Below are 22,191 nucleotides of genomic sequence, written 5' to 3' on the forward strand. Positions count from 1 at the left end.
CAGGCAGTGATCAGAAGTGTATCACATCAGCCAGGACACATGCTGTGAAGGTCAGCGGAAGTGAGTGAGGGGTTTGCAGAGATGGGGCACCAAGGGGAGCCAGCAGGAGAGGCCTGTCTGAGGAATCGATGTTAATGGCAAAACTGAGACAAACTTACAGGATTAACATGAGGGAAAAGGGTATTCCTGACAGGAAACTTAGAGGATGCAAAGCCTCTGAAGTCAGGGCATCTGGTGTGTTTGTGGAGCCTCAGGGAGCCAGGGTAGCTGCAGAGAGATGAGCAAGCAGGAATCAGGAGCCAGGAGGCAGGTCCTGCAGGAAAGGAGGGTGGGTTGTAGCATGGGTCATATTCTGAGTGTGATGGACACCAGAGGAGAGCTTTAAACTGGAGTGTAATATAATCTGAATTCCATTTTATTTAATTTTTTAACTTATTTATGTTTACCTGCAGGGCTTTTTGTGCCTATATAATTCCACCCTTCCCTGTAGACCTCCCCCTCTTTTCATATGAGAAAGACACAGAGAGAGAGAGAGAGAGAGAGAGAGAGAGAGAGAGAAAAAGAGAGAGAGAGAGCCCTATTCCATTGCTTTTGAAGCTTCTTCTGTGCATGTCATATGATGCTGGGGCCTTGAATTCTGAATTCTGGTCCCCAAGCCTAGAGAGGTGTGTGCTCTACCAGCTGAGCTATCTCCTGACTCTGAGCTCCATTTTTTTAAAAAATCTTTTTTTACTGCTGAGGAGCCAAAGATGGGTGGAGCAGAGCCAGCAGGGATGGTGCAAAACGGGGAGTCAAGGACACTTCTTCCTCCAGGCTGGCCTTGCTCCTTCAGTCTCCTCAACTCAGGTCATTCCCTAGGCTGCTTTCTCTCAAGAAAGCTCCTTCCCTTCCCTGTGCCTGCTCCATCGCCATGTGGGTATCAGCTCTCACTTAGCTCTCTCCTCTGTCCTGGGCTGGGCTGGGCTGGGCTGGGAGCCCCTCCTCTGTGTCCCCACTGTCTCCAGGTCTCCTCCCAGCCCAGTGTCTAGAGAGCTCTGAGAAATGGCCTGTTCCCACATCTGCTCCCAATGAACTGTGGGCACAGACAGGGCAGAAGGAGTGTTGCCTACATAGTTCACTCCTGAGGCCAGACATGGAAGGGCTTGTTATGGCATTTCAACATGAGAGAGAGAGAGAGAGAGAGAGAGAGAGAGAGAGAGAGAGGGAGAGAGAGATCAAGATTACTATGCTCTAAGTACAGATCTGACTCCCTGTCTCCCATTCCTATAATGTACTCACATACAAACACACAGGGTTCTGGCACTAGCAGCTGTTGTATGATCCCTGCATCTTGAAGAGTGAGTGTAGAGACTGAAAAATGACCAGAGAGTCCAATTTCACTGCAACGCTTCTGAGTGATGTGTGTCACCTGCTTCCACATTTCCAGTGCAACAAGTGATAAGAGAAAAACAGACCCAGGCAGAGAGCACATGAGAAGTAATAACGGATTTAGTGGGCTTGCCTGGAGCCTAGTGGCCTGTCACAAGCTGTACTTGGCCATTTTCTAGCAGCAAGTCTATACAGGTGATATCTCCTTTCTCCCAACCTCTATTCCTTCTCTGCAAAGTGGGTTCAGAGTTGAATCCCCTTGTGGGGCTGAGAAAAAAGTCAAATGTGTTAAAATGCACCTGCACTTTACAGCAGGGCCAGGCATACAGAAAGTCTTATGAAAGGCTGGTATGATTATTCCACCTCTGTCTCCTGTCTCATTCTGTACCCAACCAGGAAGATTTGAGGACTGATTATTATAAATATTTCCTTCTCTTCAGTCTTTATTTATTTATTTATTGCCCAATCACGATCTGAATTAGACATGCCATTCTCTGGGGACATGCTGTGGTGGGGGTGGGGGGAATGGTAGAGCTCTGAATTTGTCTAGATACCTGGATGAAGATAGTCTTATCTTTCATCAATGGCCACACAGCAAGTACAGCCTGAGCCCCAGTGAGTCTGCAGATATAGTGGTTCCCCCACAGAACCATGGGGCCTCAATGTGACCCTGAGCATCACTACACCCAGGGGAGGTAAGCTTCTTTAAGACTGAGAGTGGCTTCGGGGTCATAGGTTCAACCCCCAGCACCACCACAAAGCATAGCTGAGCAGTGCTTTGGCCTCTCCCTCTGTATCTCTCTGTTTTTAAAAATAAAATAAAATAAAATAAAATAAAAACACTAAGGGTGAAAGGCACTCCTGACCATTTGTGCATGGCTGCATGCGTTTATAAAGAATGCTGCAGGAGGAAAGGCAAGGTGAATGAATGAACTCTTTGCTCTTGAAGTTGACAATAGACTCAGGGGGTAAAGGATGCTAAACACTAATGGCTTAAAGCAGGATTGTGCACACCATCCTTACCCTTACTGCTCTTGCTTCTCTTTATGATGAACAACAGCCAAGAGAGGCCCCTACTCCTCTATTGGTCTACTGCCTGCTGACTCCCAGAAAGGAATTCAGCTGTACCCCATCTCTTTGTTTGTCCCAAGGTTACTACTAAGATCTTACAGAGAGTGGGGGGAGGGAGAAGAATAGGAGAAAGAGGAGAGGAAAAGCAAGGAGAATAGGTCAGGGTTGGACTTGGAGGTGAAGAAACAGCTCAGTCCAGGCTCACACACACCTGGGAGTGGGGTCGGGGCGGGGATGGAGTGGGGCAGTGAACATATTTCACCCAAGACCTCTGAGTTACCAGGCAGGAAGTTAGTGTAAGACATGGCCAAGCCCGGGCTGAACCTGGGCCATGGCCTTGGACACTGGGGCCTGGGGGGGGGGGGGTTCCACATATGGGCACCGACATCTTTTGCATCTGCCTGCCAGAACCAGGCTGTCTTGAGAAAGGGCCAAGGAGGAAAAGGTGGGCAAGACTGGATCCAGCAGTGGGAGAGGCTGTCTGAGAGAGAAACTGGGGGCAAGATGGACTCTGGGACTTTAGGGTCTGAGTTCAGTTCCAACTCCCCCACTCCTCTAGTGCCTCTAAAGCCTCCCTGAGCTGCCTTACCACAGTTGCTTGCTGTGAGGAGAGAGTGTAGCATGTGAAAATGTCTGAAGCAGAGTAGGTGCTTAGCAAAGGGCCCTTCCGTCTTCTTCTTTGTACAGATTGGCTCGTTGCTGGGAGGGGCCGGTGCCCTGCAGAATGTTAGAAGGGGGATAGTGAGACTGATCACAAGCAGGGGGCCCTGGAGCACTCAGTAAGTGGGGGCTGCTGATGTGCTGTGCCCACACTCTCTGTTTTGTTCTCAGTGAGCCCAAGGAGCAGATGTGTATACTCTCATTTTACAAGGGAACAAACTGAGGCCCCAATTGGAAACCATGTCTAAGGTCTTTCCACTGGAGAGTGACAGAGAGGGGAATCGACCCTGCCTCTGAAACAGTGCTAGGTGCAGCCCTCTCCTATGTTGGAGAGGTGGAGGAGGGCATCTTAGAGAAGAAATGGACAAACTCAAAGCTTCCTGTTCAAGGAGGGATGAAGGACAGAGTGAGTGGGGTTCCTAGGGTGCCTTCCTTGTCATGTGGCCTTGGCATGTTCCCCCCCCCCCCTTGTCTCAGGATGGGACTCTTGCCACTCCCTGGCCAGGTGGTGAGGCTTAAACCTGACAGCATTGACTAAGTGCCTGGTATTTAGCACAGGTGCCCACGGAACAGGCATCCCCTGCCAGACTTCAACAGCCTAGCCTCCCACCACAAGCTGCCTGCCTACTGTTGATTGTGTACGTGTGTGTGTTTGCATGTGGGGGGGTGTTTCTCTCCAAGGCACAGAGACCCCTGTGTTCTGGAAGGACTATGTGGCCCAATGCTGTTGCTGGCATGGTTTGGGGTGCCTGGAAGCTAAGGTGCCCCCTGCTTGCTGTGAACGCAGTGGCACCTTACAGCCTGTGCTTTGATGGGGCTCTCGTGATAGTCATTTTGTGCAGCCTACAGAGAACAGTAAGCGGCAGCTCCTGGCTGCCAGGGAGAAAGCTGTGCTCTTGCCAGGGCCACCTGTACCTGGCACGGGTTCAGGCTGTACCAAGTCGAGTATCAGTGGCAGGCATTTTACGCACAGGAACATTCTCGCACATGTGAGCACTGGCCTTGGTGTTGCCTACACCTCCTGCCGACTCCCTTGGCTGCTCCCCTGCTCATCTTTTCTCTCATCACAGAACTTGTTCTGCTCCTGTCTTAGCATCTGTCTGTCTACCCTGTGGATTCTGAGTCTGTCCTTCTTTGGTTTCCTTACTGCCCTTCCTCTGGATCTCTGTCCCCATTTGTCTCTCTGTGGGGATCCTCATCTCTTACTCTCTCTGCTTTTCTCCTTGGGGGGCTCTTTCTCTCCTACTTTATCTAGATCACTTCCTCTCTCTCTGGCATTGTCTCTTTCTCTATTTCTCACTTTGCCTTTCTTCCTTTTTTTTCTCTTTTGCTGACTCTCCATCTGTCCCTGTCTCAGTCTTTCTCTGCCTCCATATTTGTCTCTCTCCTCTGTCTCCATCTGTCTCTCTGCCTGCCTTTGAATGTCTTTCTGTCTCCCTGTCTTTCTCTCACTCTTGCTGTCTGTTCTTCCCTACCTCTTTCCATTTGCTTTCTGTGACACTCTCCTGGAAATGCATCAAAGACTGAAGTGGCCGGATTTCAAGTGACAAACAGCACTACACCCAGAATCCACCCCCCTCCCTGCACTCTGCCTTCCTCCTCCACATCCCCTGTCACGAAGAGAAGCCTATTGTGTTGGGCCCAGGGAGTTGAGTTGAAGGGCCCGGGGGCCTGTGCCTCTGACTGCTCTGAGCTACTTCCCCATTGGCTCTGAGCAGCCTGTGCTCAGCAAGGGCTGAGCGACAGGAGGAGGCTCTAGTCCATAAAAGGGGGGCTGAGGCTCCAGAACTGCTATTCTAAAGGGGCTTCAGCGACAGACACACACAGCTTTCTCTTTGGCATCTGCTTCCCAGCTGGAGTCAGGGAGGCTGCTGAGTCTGGGACCAGCTGTCAATCACCATCCTCTGACCTGCTCCATTAGAAGCTGCCCAGGGACAAAGGAAAGCCCAGGTAAATCCAGACGGGACGCTGCTTTTTTGGACCTGGATGTATTGGGATCTTGGGCTGGGAGGGTTTAGGTTTAGGTCTGATTATCAGGTAGAGAGAGTTACAGCTCGAGACCCAGTTGACAATAGCCAGGTCAGCGTGTGACAGGCAGACTGCAGTTCGGAATTTCCCTCTCGGTACAGCCCAGGTTTAAACAGGTGGCTTACTTTTTCCCAGGGGACCACCCCTTGGCTGCGGTGCTCATTCTAGGGCTTCTTCCTTCTTCCTTCCATATACAGCCTGCCACAGTGCAGGTCTCCAGGGAGAAAAAGACACCCCGGGGGGAAGAAGCCAGAGCTTTACCTCACGGGCATACTCGTAAAGGTCAGAGATCCTCACTGGACTTGGAGAACAAGGGCTCTTAATGAGATGCAGGGCTCTGGCATTTACCATGAATCATGTACATCAATGTCCCACCAAGTTCAGCCTTTTCATTATTTTTTTGGATGGTGTTTAATTGCTGACAGGGTGCTGGTTTGAGTGGCTGCCTTTGACGTATTTTTGCACAGACATGAAGTTTGGGGTTGTTTGGCTGGGAGCAAAGGGGAAAAGAGTGACAACATGCCAGAAAATCTAGGCTTAGCAGGGTTTTTCTTGTCATTTTTCACTTTGAAAGGACTTGTTGCTTTTCATGTAAATTAGTCAGAGGGTTTAAAGTTAGGCAGGGGAAAGGCCAAGATGAGAAAGCCATTTGCTTACTGGAAAAGATAAATATTTCAAAGGAAATATTATAGAATCCCCAAGTTTGATCTGGGCAAAAGAGCTGCCAGGCTTCCCAGGGAAAAGCCTGTTGACTACTTACTCCAAGTTAGAATTGCAAGTCAATTCTGTGACCTCATGCTTTTCCCTGGTATCTTCTACCAAGAAGCTCCCCCAGCTTTTTACATACATTCCTTAATTAAACCTCAAGCTTCCCAGGGGGAAACAAGCTCTTCAGGTTATTGGATCTGATTTCAATTTCCCTCCCACAGACTGAAAGTCTTCATTATTACTATCTTTCTTCCAAAGGTTGAGAAAATATACAAGGCTTGTCTTTCTAATTTGACAGGCATTCCAGTCAAGATCCATGATAAAATGTTTCAGAATGTCAGTCCTCTTCATCTCCCTCCCCACTCCAACCACCCCTCTTTCCCTTTTATTTCCACTGCTCCACAACACCTCCCCACCTTGCCTTTTATTCTATTTTTGCAGGTCATTTACCTTCAGGCTTTGAGATCTGCGTGGGGGAGCTGTTATAGCAGCCCAAGCTGGTGAGTTATGCTGCCTGGGGGAGGTTTGCATTAGCTGGGGGGGGGAGGGGATCGCAAGCCCACTGTGTTACCCCAGAGGTGCAATGAATGGCAGGCACATCCTGTGTCTCCATGGTCAGCTAGGAGTGGACTGCCTCAGTAGGTCCAGAGAGCATGTGCCAGAATCCAGTTTATTTTATCAGAGTTGGCAAAGAGACCTGCTCTGGACTTTCAAGAAATTTTCCATCACTGTATATCACTTACAAGGGGATTATAGTCTTGAGGTACTTCATCAAGATCCTAAATTCCCATATCCTAAATTCCCATATCAGAGACAGGGCTGGCCCAAATTCCTAGACCCCACTACTCATTTGCTGTGTGATTTTGGGAGAGTCACTGCCCTCTCTGGACGCTCAAGTTCTTACCCAAATAGCAAAGATACCAATAATGTGTAACTCCTAATATTATTGTGATTCTCACTGAGGACTGTGATGTGCTTGTCACATAGCACCAGAAGATACCTGGTAAACATTAGGGCACCCGTTCATGTTTTCAGTGTCAAAATGAGAGTGTGGGGCCTCCTTCCCCTTAATCTACTAGAATATTCTTGTTCACTCCACTCCATCTTGCTATCTGCTGTGCCTATGGGGTAGGGTTTGATGGCTATTATTTCTGTGTGTGGGAGTGGTACTCCTCTCCCCTTCCCACCATTTCCACGCCACACCAACATGATTTTATTCCTTCATCGGCTGCCTCAGGACTGTGAAGGCTCTTCTGGATCGATCCTTCTTCACTCTCCCTCTCACTGCCCACCTCCTTGGGTCATTCTAGCACAATTGTTGTGTTTATTAGATGTCTTCCATCATTCTAAGCAGGATCGATAGTAGGTGGTTTGATTTCAGCACGCGTCTGAGAAAGGGGGCCTAGATAGTTGATTTCTCTCACGGCTCCGCTCATCTAAGCCCGTAAATGTTGGTTAATCTCATGAGGTCTGACAAAGGGCTAAAACAATTTCACTGAGGCAGAGCTGGCTGTTGTAGTGGGCAACATTGCTGGAGACACCAGATAAGCCCGGGATCAGCCCCTGGAGAGGGAGAAGTGTCCCTGGACCTTTTGAAATTAGGCCTCATTAATCTTTCCCAGCTTGGTTCCTGATTGTGACTCCCAACTGAGGAATCCCTGAGGATGGGGGCTTCTTGAAGGGGAGGGAGGTTGGTTGCAGGCTGCAGGCATATTTGCCAGGGGCACTTTGTCCTCTGTCACTGAGCCCCTTGACCTTTCACTGGACAATTCAATTTGATCTGACAGGAATTTGCGGAGAGGTTATTGTGCAGATGGCTCCCATGTCTTGGACTGGAGGAGAGAACTGGACTTTGTGATTCACATGGGCTCAGCCTCCTGAGTTAAAATCCACTTACCTTGCCGTCTCTCTCTCTTACTCTACCCTTTCTCTTCTCTTCCCTCCTCTTCCTTTCTCTTCTTTAGACTTTCTCCCTTTTATTCCCACTAGCCCTCTTCAAATTGCCAATTCTCATTCTTAATTTCTTTTCCATGTAGTTCATGGACATACACTACTTTCCCCTGCTCCCACCCCCCCCCCCCCACCAGAGCCCTGCTCAGCTCTGCTTATGGTGGAGTGGGGGATTGAACCTGGGACGTTGGAGCCTGTTTGCATAACCATTATGCTACCTCCCTCCATCCTATCTGCTTGCTTTTCTAGCCGGCTTTCTCTCTTTCTCTGTGTGCACACAGCTCTCTGCTGCTCTTTTTGGTTTCCTTTTGCTGTGAGTCTTTATCTCACTCTCTCTTTGTAGTTGTCTTTACAGTGCCACTGTTCTGTATCTTTATTTCATCTCTCTCTAGTCCAGTTTCTGCCATCCTCCCTGTCCCTGCATTGCATTGAATGTGTGTGGGGGGGGAGGGGGGATGGCTTCCATGTGAATCCTGCTTTTGGAAAATACTCTCTCAAAATCGCAGCAGTGATGCTGCCTTGACCACACCTCTGCACAGTAGATGTTCCCAGAAAGGTGTCTGGTCTGGCAGGGGCTCCTCATTGCATGGCTTGTGCTTTGATTCCTCTGGAACTGATTGTCCAGTTCCCCTTTCACTCAGAGCCCAAGTTCCACATCCCCCTAAACAGACCATCCCTTCTTTGACAATGACCCTAAATGCCTAATGAGAATGGTTTCAAAAAAAAAAAGGAAAGGAAAAGGGAAGGAAAAAAAAATCAAGTAAATGTTCTAAGATTTACAAGAACTATGGTGGTTATCATTGGGGGAGGGAAGGATACAGAACTCAGTTGGTGGGTATGGAACTATACTGTAATTTACAATTTTGTGACCAGCTATTAATCATCCCCCTACACACACACCAGTCTTCCTGGTGTGCAAGGATATGAAGATGAATCTTAGACATTTTTGAGTAGGACAAAGTCTTAAATAACACTTTGAGGAAATCTGGTGGACATTTAACATGTGTTTGATCCTTGGGGATGGCTTGCTTGAAATTTTTTTAAATTATTATTTTAATGTATTTATTTATAAAATGGAAACACTGACAAGACCATAGGATAAGAGGGGTACAATTCCCACTACTAGAGCTCCGTATCCCATCCCCTCTCCTGATAGCTTTCCTATTCCTATTAACCCCATGGGAGTATGGACCCAGGGTCTATGGGGTGCAGAAGGTGGAAGGTCTGGCTTCTATAATTACTTCCTCGCTGAACATGGGTATTGACAGGTGGATCCATACTTCCAGCCTGTCTCTCTCTTTCCCTAGTGGGACAGGGTGCTGGGGAAGTGGAGTTCCAGGACACATTGGTGGGGTCATCTATCCAGGGAAGTTCAGTTGGCATCATGGTAGCATCTGGAACCTGGTGGCTGAAAAAGGGTTAACATAAAAACTCATACAAATTGTTGATTAATCATGAACCTAAAGGCTGGAATATTGCAGATGAAGATTTGAGGTCTCCGTTTTGGAAATAGCTAGTAGGTCTATTTTTGGTATATTCCAAAGGGCCCATGACTTTACTAGTTTTTGCCTGAGCCTGACATCTCATATGCAGGTGGACCCAGGTTATTGTCTGGGGAGATGGTGTCATGGCTACACTTTTCCCATGCTTGAACTTTTTAGCCTGTACCTGTGCCATTTTGTCTCTTTGGCTCAGTCAGCTGGCCTCTCTGAGTCTATTCCCCAATGACTGTAGAAGATGAGACTGAGAGTGTCCCAGCCATTGGATTCTCCTGAGGTGAAAAATACATTTATTGAGTCCAAGTCACAATGATGGCCTGGCCTCAGCAATGTGCTGTAAACTGAGAGTGCTTTAAGCTGGGGATGCCATGAACACAAGCGCTCAGGCTTGGGGATACTTTTACAACTAGAGTTAGAACTCACAACAGTGCCACCTGCCCTGTGTGCCAGGCTGGTTCGGAGCAGCCCAGATCTTTCTGTGGCTATTGTGACCAGTGTGGTTGGAGGGTCATTGAAAAATGACGCCATCTCCTCCACTCTAGTCACACAGGGTGTGAGAGGCCCCCGTGCTGTCTCCATTTCCTTCCTGACTCATAATGTGACCTTAAACAAGTGACTACATTTCTACCTTTCCCCATTTCCTCCTCTATCAAATAAGGCTAATCACATGCGATAAAGTGCTAGGAGACATAATTGTGATGTTAAATCAAACCATTATTATTCCACATTGGCTTTTTAAATAAAGATGCCTGCTACTCCTCTGACTACAATATATAGAGATTTTCAAATGGCACTAAGAGGCACACAGTCCCTTCTCTTTCAAGGAACTCTGGGCTTGACAGAGCCACTCACTGCGTGCTAGTCCTCTAAGAGGCTCCACTTGGGTGGTCCTGGTGGCACAGGTGGGGAGACTGAGGTTTGGAGGGGGACTTGCTAGTTCTCAGAAATTCAACTTCAAAACTATTTGAATAACTGGAATGAGAAATGCTCCTGGAACTAATGAAGGCACGGGTTAACAAACATCTTCTGCAAAGGACCCAGTAGTAAATATTTTTGGCATTCTGGCCCCTGTTTAACAGCCAGCTATGCTTCTGTGGTGTGAAATCAGACAAGGACTATACATAATGGGGGGGTATAGCCAGGGTTCTCTGGAGAAATAGTAGGGAGGACACAGAGACAAATCCATTATATCCTTGCCTTTTGGGGTTCCTGAGGAGACCACCTCTCCTTTCCCACCAGCTCATGCCTGATGCTGTCCCTGGAACGTAGTCCCACTTCTCATACCAGTGAGGGGTAAGACCCCCCCTTTCCCTCAGCAACCTCCAGGTCAGAGACAATAAGAGAACAACCATCTCAGGGGTCAGGTGGTAGTGCAGCGGGCTAAGTGCACGTGGTGCAGAGCGCTAGGACCGGTGTAAGGATCCCGGTTTGATCCCCTGGCTCCCCACCTGCAGGGGGGTCGCTTCACAGGTGGTGAAGCAGGTCTGCAGGTATCTATATTTCTCTCCCTCTCTTTGTCTTCCCCTCCTCTCTCGATTTCTCTCTGTCCTATCCAACAATGAACGACATCATCAACAACAATAATAACCACAACAAGGCTACAACAACAAGGGCAACAAAAGGGAAAAAAAAAAAAAAAGAGAGAACAACCATCTCTGATATGACATGCTGGCAAATCTTCTCAGAGCAGAGGCAGAAGTGCTCCCTCTGGAACCTATCTGCCATTTGCTTCATTTTTCAAATGAAAGGAAATAGGATTGTTTCGGGGAAGTCTCAGTGCTGATATGTCTTGATGAAAGGTGCCTTTTCACCCTGAAAGCTCTGGCTGGACACATGCTGCTCACATTTATAAGACGAATGGGCAAGCAACAGTAAACCTGGCCTTGGGCTTGTCCTCTGTACAATGGGTATTAAAACATTATCTTCACATATTTGGGGTGCTGTGAAGATTGGAATAAGGTGGATGATGTGGCAACGCACAGTCTGGCACTGAGTCAGCCCTTGAGAAGTGACTGTTATTGGCTTGATGTGACCATGAGTAAGGAGCCTGTATCCCAGCCTGGCACACAGTATAGATGCTCCATACATGTCACTTTATTAGTTTTTGTGTTTTTTTTTATTCTCCATGAGCTGAGCCTTTATGATTACTCTCTCTCTTTCTCCCCCCCCCCCATCTTTCTTCTTCTTTTTTTTAGATAAAAATACCAGCATATTTTCATTTGGCAAATCTAAGTGGGAAGATTTGTTAGAACTTATTAGATACAGAAGCCCAGCCCCATTTTTCTTCACAGCATAAAAATCTAAGAAGACACTGTGCGTACATTATTGCTAGGGTATATATGTTAAGATTGTCTGAATTAAGTAGCTGCATAGCCTTGAAACTCAGCTATTTTCCCTCTTCCTTTCCCATCTCCAAGTAAGATGGGAACAGAGCTTTGATGCCTTACTACTTAAAACACCTACTGTGTGCCAGCCAACATACCAGGTGCTCTCCACATGATCTATAACTCCCACGTTAATTTTTCATTAGTTTATTTATTATTCTATTTATTTGTTTTTATTGCCACTAGGACTATTTCTGGGGCTTGGTGCCAGCACTACCAATGCACCATTCCTAGCAGCCATTTTTCCCCTTATTTTTAAATTCTTTTTACATTATTTGATAGGACAGAGAGAAATTGAGAGAGGAGGGGGAGATAGAGAAAGGCAGAGAGAAAGACACCTGCAGACCTATCTTACTGCTTTGACGTGCAGGTGAGGAGTATGGGCTCGAACCTGGGCCCTTGCATATGATAACATGTGCACTTAACCGGGTGCACCACCACCTGGCCTTGACATTAACTTCTGAGATCAGATGAGATTGAGTGTGTTCAGGGTGGTATGGCTGAGAATGCTGAGGCTCAGTATGGTTAAGTAGTGTTTGCAAACTGAAGCTAAGCAGAGGCTCAGGCTTTGAATCTACATTTCCAACTGCTGGGTGATCCTGCTTCTGGGCCACTTAGGGACCAGGGGTCTCACTTGTCTTCTCTCAACAGCTGTACCCCTCCACTCCACATTGCTCCTCCATGCTGCTAGTTCTGGGGTTCACCCTCAAGTCTGTCAGGTGCTCAGCAGGGGCTCTGGTGGGGACAGCTGTCCCTGCTCAGTACCTAATAGAGCCTCTGTGACTGCTGTCACAGGTCTGAGCTTTCTAGTGTTCTTGATCTTTGAAGAAAAGTTGGAAATTGAGGTTTGAACATTTATTTATTTCTGGTGCCAGAGGGCAAATTTAGTTTCTCCGCATGTGCCCTACTGCTGAGCCAGTTCCTCAGCCTCTTCTCCGAGACCCCCCCTGGGAAAGGCACTGAGGCCCAGAGACAGGGGGACTGGAGTGAAAGAGGCTCTGCTGAGGACAGTGACTCACTCAGTGGCTGAGCCATTTCGAGAGCCAAGGAGTCTCAGTGCAGGACTACTGACAGCCTTGAGCAGATGGGAAGCAACTCTGTAGCCTAAGAATCACGTTCCTGTTTCATTTCTGCCATTTTCTCTGTCCTCACTGCCTTCCCCTTCCTGTCTCCTCACCCCTCTCATCTCTGTCTTTCCATTAAGTTAGTTGAATTAATTAATTTTACCAGAGCACTGTTCGGCTCTGTCTCTTATTGTGGTACTGGGGTTTAAAGCTGGGTCTTCACCACCTCAGGCATGAGAAGCTTTTTGCATAACCTGGAGCCTATTCATTATTCTCTTTTTCTCTCTTTCCTTCTTCTATGCCTCTCTTTGGATTTTACTTTTAATCTCTTTGTTGGGGGATTGCTTACAGTCAACTGTAAAATACCATAATTTGTACATGCATAACATTTTTCAGTTTTCCAAAGAATAATTCAGCCCCCACTCGGTCCTCCTCTGCCATCATGTTCCAGGACTTGAACCCTCCCCCCCATCCCAGAGTCTTTTACTTTGGTGCAATACACCTACTCCAGTCCAAGTTCTGCTTTGTCCTCCCTTCTGTTCTTGTTTTCCACAACTTCTATGAGTGAGATCATACCATACTCATCCTTCTCTGTCTGACTTATCTCACTTGACTTTTTAACTTTCTACCATTCACCCTTTCTACCTTGGCTTCCTCTATCTTGGTTCCTCTCCCTCCTATTCCCCCCATTCCTATCTGCCTTTTCCCTACTTCCTCTTTCTCCCCTCATTTCTTTCCCTGGTCTCACTAACATTTGCAGAGTTTCCTTTAATAGGTGTTAGCTTCATGCTCTGGGGGCATAGAGGTATGATGTGGAAAAATTCAAACTGGGCTTCTGAAGAGCTGAGGGCTTGCCTGTTTATTCATCTAACAAACTGTGTAGACTGCCTGCTGTCATTTTCACCCTGTACTAGACACTGAGGATATCATTCATTCAGTCATATATTCAGCAATCATTCGATTGTCCTGTGTCTTCCCATATTGGAATGAAATGTAATGTCTTCCTGTCACTGTACACTTTTCTACTTTTTCTGCCCTTGTCTCCTGCCTTATTTCCCCTCATCTACCCAACCTCCTTGTTATCCAACACTTATCTCTACACCTGAAAAATTCATCCAGTAGAAGCCTTAGAAAGTAAAGTTAAAGCCAACTTGGGTGATCTTGGGAGCTTTGAGGAGGAGCCTAATCCAGGCAGACTTCCTGAAGGAGGCAACTAAGGCTGACTTTTGAGGCACAAGTAAGCATTATCCAAGTCAGAAGGCTATAGGCATGGACAGGTGGGATGAGGAAGGCAATCCAGGCGGAGGGAACCCTATGTGAAAAAGATGGGAAGGCAGGCTGTTCGGAGCATTTGTTCTGGAATCACAGGTAGTCTGACCAAAGTCAGACTCAGGTCAGATGAATGCTGTGCTTTGTGGGGCCCTTGGACTGATGATGTAATTGTGACATCCTTTGTAGGATGGGAAGACCATTTGTCCCACCTCTGGAAGTGGGGGTCAGCCTATGGACCCCTTACATTATGATCCATAAAGGACCCAATGCAGGGCTGGGCACTTGCTGGGGCTTAGTCTAGGAACTTTCCTTGACAGGAAGGCCCTTTGATGGTGGGGGAGGCTTCCTCTCACAGGCAATAAGGCACCGGGACTTAGGGCAGAGGTGTGGGCAAATGGCTGCCTGTGCAGGTGTCTCCAGGGCTAGATTGGAGGCTGCTGTGAATATTGATTCCAGCTGCAGCCTGGAAGAGGGGACAGGAAGGGGATGGGTCTGGGCAGTTCACCTGCTTATGGAGGTGGGCACTGGAGCCAGGCTGCCTGGCCACCAATCCTAGCCAGACCACTTGTTAGCACTTGCATTCCTGAGGTATCCTAACTCAGGTCCTTCATCTGTGAAGAGGGTGGGACAGTCCTCCAACCTCATAGATTATCTGAGAACAAACACACTCATACCTGAGGCTTCTCCACACTACTGGTACTTATTGACAATGGCAAACGCTAGAAGAAGAAGATTGACAATTAGGTCAACTAGAAGTAATTTTATTACTCCAGTGAGAGAGTAGGTGATAGGGAAGAGTGCAGATACTCTTTTTGCCTGAGACAAAGAGCTCTCAACTCAGGTTTCGTTAGCAGCCAGACCCTCCAGGGAGTCAGTAGTCATTCACTGCAGATCTTGTGATAGGCTGGCCTAGCCTTCCCCAACAGCAGAATGAACACAAACTTCCTGTTTTGTATCTGCATATAAATGGTACCGCTCACTCACCTGGATCCCAAATTTGCTTAGCAGATGATGGAGCATGAAAGAGACTCAAGGGCAGGAGAGATGTGGATAAACACAGGTCCATCTCCCTGAGTTTTCTTCTGCTTTGTGTCAGGAGAGAGGGGTGTCGAGACCAGCCTTAGTGCTGCTCACTTTTAATTGCTGTGTGACCTCAGGAGATTTGTTAAGCCTCTCTGGCCACCAGTTTTCTCATTTCTAAAGTAGAGATAATGATGACCTTCTTTCATAGTTGGGGGCTGGGCTGTGAAAACAACACATGAGTCACCGGCTCTGTGCATAGGGACCTCTGGGCCTCATGGAGGGCTCAGCTGTTAATAAACCAAAGTTCTTCTGGAAATTGTAATCATACAGGGCACACATGTGGAAGACCAAACAGAACTGGCTTGTGTCCCAGTTTTACCACTGGCTGTAGGGCATGGGATACTGAACTAGCAGTGTCCAATTCACTGGGGTAGAATAAATGAGCTAATGGATTTCGGGACTTAGCTCTAGGCCTGCAGTGCAGTTAGGACCTAAAAAAATAAAATAGAGCCAAGGCCCTGGGATATATATCAGTGTTAGAGCACTGGATTTGTGTGGCTGGAGACTAGAGAGCCCAGTTTGATCACTGGTGCCACCATATGTCAGACCTGAGCAGTGCATCTCCCCCTCCCCCTGCACCCTTCCCCACTCCTTCCTTCCCTCATGCCTTCTCTTTCTCATGAAAATAAGTGAATTTATTTTTTGAAAGCATAACTGTGATTATTATTAGGCAGGCTTCGTGGGAGCCCTTGAGTGCTCTGAGGAGGAAGATTCAGCCTGGGATGCAGACTTGGACTCTGGGGCCTTGAGGTGCAATCTCCTAAATCCTTAAAATCTGAATAAACTGTGCAGACTGCAGGGATAGGGGCCCATGGAGGAGAGTCATCTCTAGAATCTCTAGAACAGCATAAACAATGTTCAAAAACTGGACTGTGAAGGGCATACAGCCCTGGCCTGGGCTGAAGGTCTATTGGCAGCTGGGCCTGAGTAGTGTACCAGCCTGGCTCCCCAGTCCCAGCCAGGTCACTTGTTAGCACTTGGATCCTGGAAAGTGTCTTAAATCCTTCATCTGTGAAGAGGGTGGGACACTCATATTTAATGCACATAATATGTATAATTACCTAAGTGACAGATGGCACAAGAACAAAGGAAGCACTTCTAGGCAGAGAGAATATTTATAAATGCCAGAGGTAGGATAGGCTCTAATAGACTCATCAGGTGAAGGGCATCACAAGTAGCCTGGCGTGTCTGGAACCTAGAGCTGATGTTCAAGAGAGTAGAGATGGGATTAGGGATGTCCCAGGAACTGGGAGATGGGCCAGGATGGAACCAGTACAAGTCTGGACATAGCGCTGACATGCTGAGAAGGGCATCTCACAGTGAGCAGGGGGAATTGGAGTAGGACATGGAATCAGGGAGGGTGGCTTGGAGATAAGTGAAGGAAGAGCTCAGGCCTGGGGAGGCAGAAGCTTCGGGGTGGAAAAGGCAATTCCAGAGACCTTACATAGCAGAAGGAACCAGCTGAGGGACAGTCTGGCATGTCAGGGATGAGGACCCTACTGTCCTCCTGTGATATGATGACCCTCAGAGGACTCAGGAAAGCAGAGGAGCAAAGTGGACTCTGAAGTCTGACAGACCCCAGACCTGGCTTGTCCACTGCCTCCCTATGTGGACAGTCTCTTCCCCACTCAGAGCTAAATCTTCCTCATCTGCGCATTAAGAAGAGCGTAGCACACCCAGATTGAGTCCTATGTCCACTGAATGGGGACACATAGGAGAGTCCTAGCACATGGCAGCCCCTCAGCACTTGGTCCTTCCTCCCTGGCCATTAGTCTTGGGCATCCACTGTACCTCTCAGGACCCTGATATTCTAGATTACAGAATGAGAATGCTTGGCTTGAGAGTTTAAGACATGGCTTTGCAGGCATGGATATACCTGGGTAGGCGATCATAGATTTCACCATTTTCTTCTCCCTTTGCAGCAGGAGAGCTGATACGGAATGGTGTGGCAGGTGCTGGTGCTGGCTGCTTGCCTTTTGGCATTCCCCTGCACCACAGCAGGCTGCCTGCCTCAGTGCTCCATGTGTGCAGTGAAGACCAAGGATGGACCCAAGCCCATTAACCCCCTGGTAGGTCTCAGGCAAGGCTCCCTCATGCCCAGATCCTGGGGTCTGCAGAGTCTAGAATGGAAAGTTGACAGGTATGGGCAGCTATGTGTCTGTCCCTCCCATCAGGCAAGCCCTTCCCTGTGGTCAGGCTGGGTGGGCACCAGTGGCTGATGCTTCTCATTTCCATCCCCATCTGGACCTCAGCCCCATAGACCCACTCAGATCTGCTGGATTTTCAGAGACCTTCATTTCAGCAGTAAAGAATGCTTTTTAAAAAAAATTGTCTTTATTTATTTGATAGAGATAGCCAGAAATCGAGAGAGAAGAGATAGGGAGAGAGAGAGACACCTGCAGCCCTGCTTCGCCACTCATGAAGCTTCCTCGCTACAGGTGGGGGCCAGGGGCTTGAACCTGGGTCCTTGCGCACTATAACATGTGCACTCAACCAGGTGTGCCATCACCCAGGCCCCAAGGAATGCTTTTAATGAGTAGCCCTGCATGAGCTTTTAAAGTTTTTTAATTATTTTTTTTTTTCAGAGCACTGCTCAGCTCTGGCTTATGGTGGTGCAAGGAATTGAACCTGGTACCTGGAAACCTCAGGCATGACAGTGTGTTTGCATAACCTTTATACCAACTCCCCTGCCCCTTTTAAGGGTTTCTTAATAAGGTTGAGGGGTACCTTCACATCTAGTCACTCCCATAGAAATATCTCTTTCCATAACCTCTAAATGCCAGAATTGAGTTTGGCAGGGCCCCATTCTTGTTCCCTGGGCCTTAGCATCTCTTGGCCTGGCTTGTTGGCTTTGCTTTGAGTCAGACTGCTTTATGTTCTTCTTCTGTGACAGCAGGCAGGTTGGAGTAGTGACACCAATGGTGTGGTGAATAGAACTTGGCTCTGATCCCTCACATTGGGCCTCAGTTTCTTCACCTACAGGTTAAGAGTGATTTCTGAGATAATGGTGCTAAATATTAAGTACATGCTTACAGTCACTGTATCTTGAGATGCACACAGCACTCCCAATGCTCTCCAGACATATTCTCAGGAGAGTTCAGTTGTTAGGTGTGAGGACTCGTGACCTTATACTGTCTGGGTCCAAGCTGCAGAACTGCCCAGTGTTATATATCCATTGTCATCACCACCACCATGTTTGAATTCTCTCGGCACTCCTATGGAGTAGATATTACTGTTCCTCCCAGGTTTGATGATTCTCCTCAAGTGTTGCCTCACATGTGTTCTTGCTACTAGTCTGCGTTGCTCCCATCCCTTTCCATAAAGTGTTTTCAGTATATCTCTAAACTCCTTAGTTTAGAGTTAGAAGTAGGTGAGAATGTATGTGCACAACAGAGCACTATGGGAAGATCCTACTTCCAGTTTTTAGCATGTTGCCATGCATTCTTGCACAAGCTAGTTCATCTCTCCAAGTCTGTTTCCCCATCTTCTGCGTGGGCCCAAAGTTTCCTACCTTTATGCTTCATTCAGTGTGTTAAAGTGGGCAGCTAGTGACTTTCTTGAATCCTGGGTTGGGGACTCTCTGAAGCAGGGAAGTGGTTTGACAGACCCATGTAAATGACCATTATCATCACTGTTGCCTTTTTCAGATTTGCTCCTTGGAGTGCCAGGCAGCCCTGCTTCCCACTGAGGAGTGGGCGAGGTGCCAAGACCTTCTGTCTTTTCTTGCTCCTTTCACCACTGAGTTGGATGACAAGGAAGACTCGGAAAACAAGGCAGTTTTGGACGAGCCCTACAGGGAGCTAGCCAGGAGCGCTGGGCCCTTCCTGAAGGAGCTGCAGAAAAGCGGATTCTTCCTCAGTACCCCAACAAAGGAGAATACTCTGGGCAGGACCCTGGCAGAGAGGCTCAGGGGTCTTTCTGGCAGGTTGGGGAAGGAAGCAGAGTCTGAGCTGTTGGGCGAGAGCCAGTCAGATGATGGCACCATGGAGGCTAGAGCACTGGATTCTGATGAGGAAGACCCTAAGGGCCAGGTCAAACGTTACGGGGGCTTCTTGCGCAAATATCCTAAGAGGAGCTCAGAGGTGGTTGGGGAGGGAGATGGGGATGGGGACAGGGCAGGCCATGAGGACCTGTACAAACGCTATGGGGGCTTCTTAAGGCGCATTCGTCCCAAGCTCAAATGGGACAACCAGAAACGTTATGGTGGTTTTCTCAGGCGCCAGTTCAAGGTGGTAACTCGGTCTCAGGAAGACCCTGATGCTTACTATGGGGAACCTTTTGATGTGTAAACAAGCAATCACCACCAGGGAGTAGAGTCAACCCCCCAAAAAAAACCCCACCCCATACAGATTGGTGTGTGCTCACCCACTGTCCTCTGTGTCCACGCTCCGCTCAGCATTATCTTCAAAGCTTCCACACTCAGCCTGCCTGCCTCCTGCTCTCCTGTTTGTGTATGGACAGAGAGGGGGACAAGATGGAGGGTCACCTCCCCAACCGGTTGCTTGGCTCACACCCACGACCTCTACAGATACCTCTCCTGGCTGCTTTTGATATCAGTTCTTTCCCCCAAACCCACTCATGTGAATCCCAGTTCTAGGAATCCAAACTGTCTTGTGCTTTGTTTCTCTAGATCTGTGATTTCCAAAATTTTGTAGCTTACATGTCCCTTTTAGAAGAGAAATGAGCAGATAAATTCATTTAGGTGGTATATACATGCATCATGAAATATACAAAAGATATAAACTTAAAAGAAGATAAACACAGAAATCTTAATATTTTGTTCCCAAACCTCAAAGGGTCTTTCTGTGCACACTGCTTTAGAGAATACACTTCAAATGCTGGTTTTTATTGGAGTGGGAATTCCTACAGTAGAGAGTTCAGTTTAGTTTTCCAAGGATCAGTCAGTGTGCTCTGAGTTTCCTCTGTTTAGAAACATGCCTTTTGAAGAGTTGACTTCCTGGACTCCATTTTATGTTGATACCCTGGACAGCTCCTACATTTTCATGAGAAAGGAAGTGAAAATTTATCACCTAAAGGGTTAGTGAGAGCTGTTGCAGTTCTCTTTCTGAATGCTGAATTAATTAATAAATGATCAAGGAGGGAGCGAGGCAAACCAATTTGTTCTGTGCAACAGACTCAAATGTGGACCAGTTCCCTCAGCTCTCATTAAACTAATTAAACTGATGGGTATCACACTCGTACCCCAGGATGAACTGTTGCTGAGTCAAGTTGATGAGGTTAAGTACAGCCATGTTCTTGAGCAGCTGAGCCGACTGCCAAGAGTCCATACCATCTGGACAAGCATATGTATTGAGCATTGGGTAAGGGAGTCCAGAAGCAACAGCTAGACCGAGACCCGCTGCCTCTCCCCTGATGATCCTTTCCTCTTAATGTCTCAAAGTAAATCCAGACAGAGGAATGAAATGATTAAGTACTTGAGACTAAGTGAGTTCCCTTGATTCAAATAAACCAGAATCAGGGGTAAGAACCTCCCATTCCTGGGTTTTAGTCAACCCTATCTCTCCCCACCTCTCAGTAGTCACTGAGGTTTGGCTTGTGGGTCTAGGAGACTGGACTGTAAAGGAGAGAAAATGGACTTGGATTTGGTCAACTTGGTAAACTGTTACCGACCTCATGTTTTTATGTTCCTCCCTAAGTCTGTCAGGGTACTCTGAAATGTGTAGGTCGTCTCATGGATATACCCTGTGTTACAAAAAAAATTTTTTTTAATTTGCTTCATCCTTAATAGTTGTGTTATTTCCTGCTTCTCCAGTACAATGAATAAAAGAAATATGATGATAACTTGAGGTGTGTCGTGTGTACACATGTGCCTGAGTCCCCAAAGTTTGAAAAGACCATTTGCAGAAAATAGTGCTGAAGAATGGGAACACACACACACACACACACACACACACACACACACACACACATCACCACCATCACTACCACCAAAGTAGGATAATGGGGGGGGGGGGAAATCACAAACTGTTGCTTCTCATAGTAGTAGATTAGATCTGTATGAATTTGGGTTCATCACTTAACCTCTCTAAGCCTTAGACAGATACCTCCTTTGTGAAGTCAAGGCTATACTGCCAATGCTGTACAGTGGTTGTGAGGATCAGATGCATTTATAGATATAAAGCTCCTAGGTGCTCTGTAAACAAGGGTTGCCTTTCTTGCATCGTCTTAAGGGACCTGCACAGTGTTCAAGAACTGAAGGCACAGCAGGTGTTGCAAAGGCAATCTGGGTCTGATGGAACTCACAGCAGTTTTCTCCCACACAGGGTTACCAGAGCAAGTGAGAGAAGGGTGAGTATGCAAGGGATGAAGAATATGCTAGCAAAATGTGTGGCATAGTGTCCTAAATTAAGTGACATCCTTCATTAAGTGTCATAGGTGAGAGGACCTTAACTAGGGTTGACATGATAGGCACTCACTGTCTGTGGCCCTCATGGGTTTCATGTGACCAACAGATTTCTGAGTCACTTAGAACTCACAGGGCCAGGCAGGTCTCATTCATTCTCTCATTTGTTCAACAAGTAGACATGACAGTCTACTATATACAGTGTGTCTTTGCCGAGGGCAAGAAGTATAGGAAGATGAAGCAGATCTCAGCAATGATGGAGTTTACAGTCTAGTGGGAGACACAAAAGTAAATAAGTAAACAAATACGTAAGCCTAGACTTCAAAGTAAAGTTAAGTAGGTTAAAATGAAGAAAAATTTAAAATAGTGGCAACTGTTATGAAAGAAATAATTGGATGTTGGGGGCCAGGTGGTGGCTCACCCAGTTAAGTGCATTACTACTAAGCGCTAGGACTGGCACAATGATCTGGGTTCGAACCCTGACTCCCTACCATCAGGGGGATGTTTCATGAGTGGTGAAGCAGGTCTTCAAGTGTCTCTCTCTCTCTCTCCCTCTCTGTCTCCCCCTCCTCTCTCAATTTCTCTCTGTCCTATCCAATAAAATTGGAAAATGACCACCAGTAGCAGTGGGTTTGTAGTGCTGTCACTGAGCTCCATTGATAATAACCCTGGAGGCAAAAAGGAAATAAAAGAAAGAAAGACAAAGAAGAAGAGGAGGAGGAGAGAACTGGATGTTTGGG

The 22,191-nt window shown here is 47.4% G+C and overlaps 1 protein-coding gene across 1 annotated transcript; it reads left to right on the plus strand.

Moving 5' to 3' along the window:
* The first annotated feature begins 4,368 nt into the window (after nt 1-4,368).
* On the plus strand, nt 4,369-20,889 carry PDYN (prodynorphin). Its single transcript, XM_007523023.3, has 4 exons — nt 4,369-5,049; nt 6,277-6,335; nt 17,010-17,156; nt 18,735-20,889. The coding sequence occupies exons 3-4, from the start codon at nt 17,028-17,030 to the stop codon at nt 19,374-19,376; spliced, it is 771 nt and encodes a 256-aa protein (XP_007523085.1). The 5' UTR covers nt 4,369-5,049; nt 6,277-6,335; nt 17,010-17,027; the 3' UTR covers nt 19,377-20,889.
* Nucleotides 20,890-22,191: the final 1,302 nt, after the last annotated feature.

Source organism: Erinaceus europaeus, chromosome 1 (genome assembly GCF_950295315.1).
Source record: "Erinaceus europaeus chromosome 1, mEriEur2.1, whole genome shotgun sequence".
Lineage (NCBI taxonomy): Eukaryota > Metazoa > Chordata > Mammalia > Eulipotyphla > Erinaceidae > Erinaceus > Erinaceus europaeus.

Bases quoted from the DNA above. Each gene is read 5' to 3' on its own strand.
- PDYN (XM_007523023.3), top strand. From the start codon at position 17,028: ATGGTGTGGCAGGTGCTGGTGCTGGCTGCTTGCCTTTTGGCATTCCCC. The intron at 17,157-18,734 runs GTAGGTCTCAGG...TGCCTTTTTCAG, and splicing joins CCAAGCCCATTAACCCCCTG to ATTTGCTCCTTGGAGTGCCA.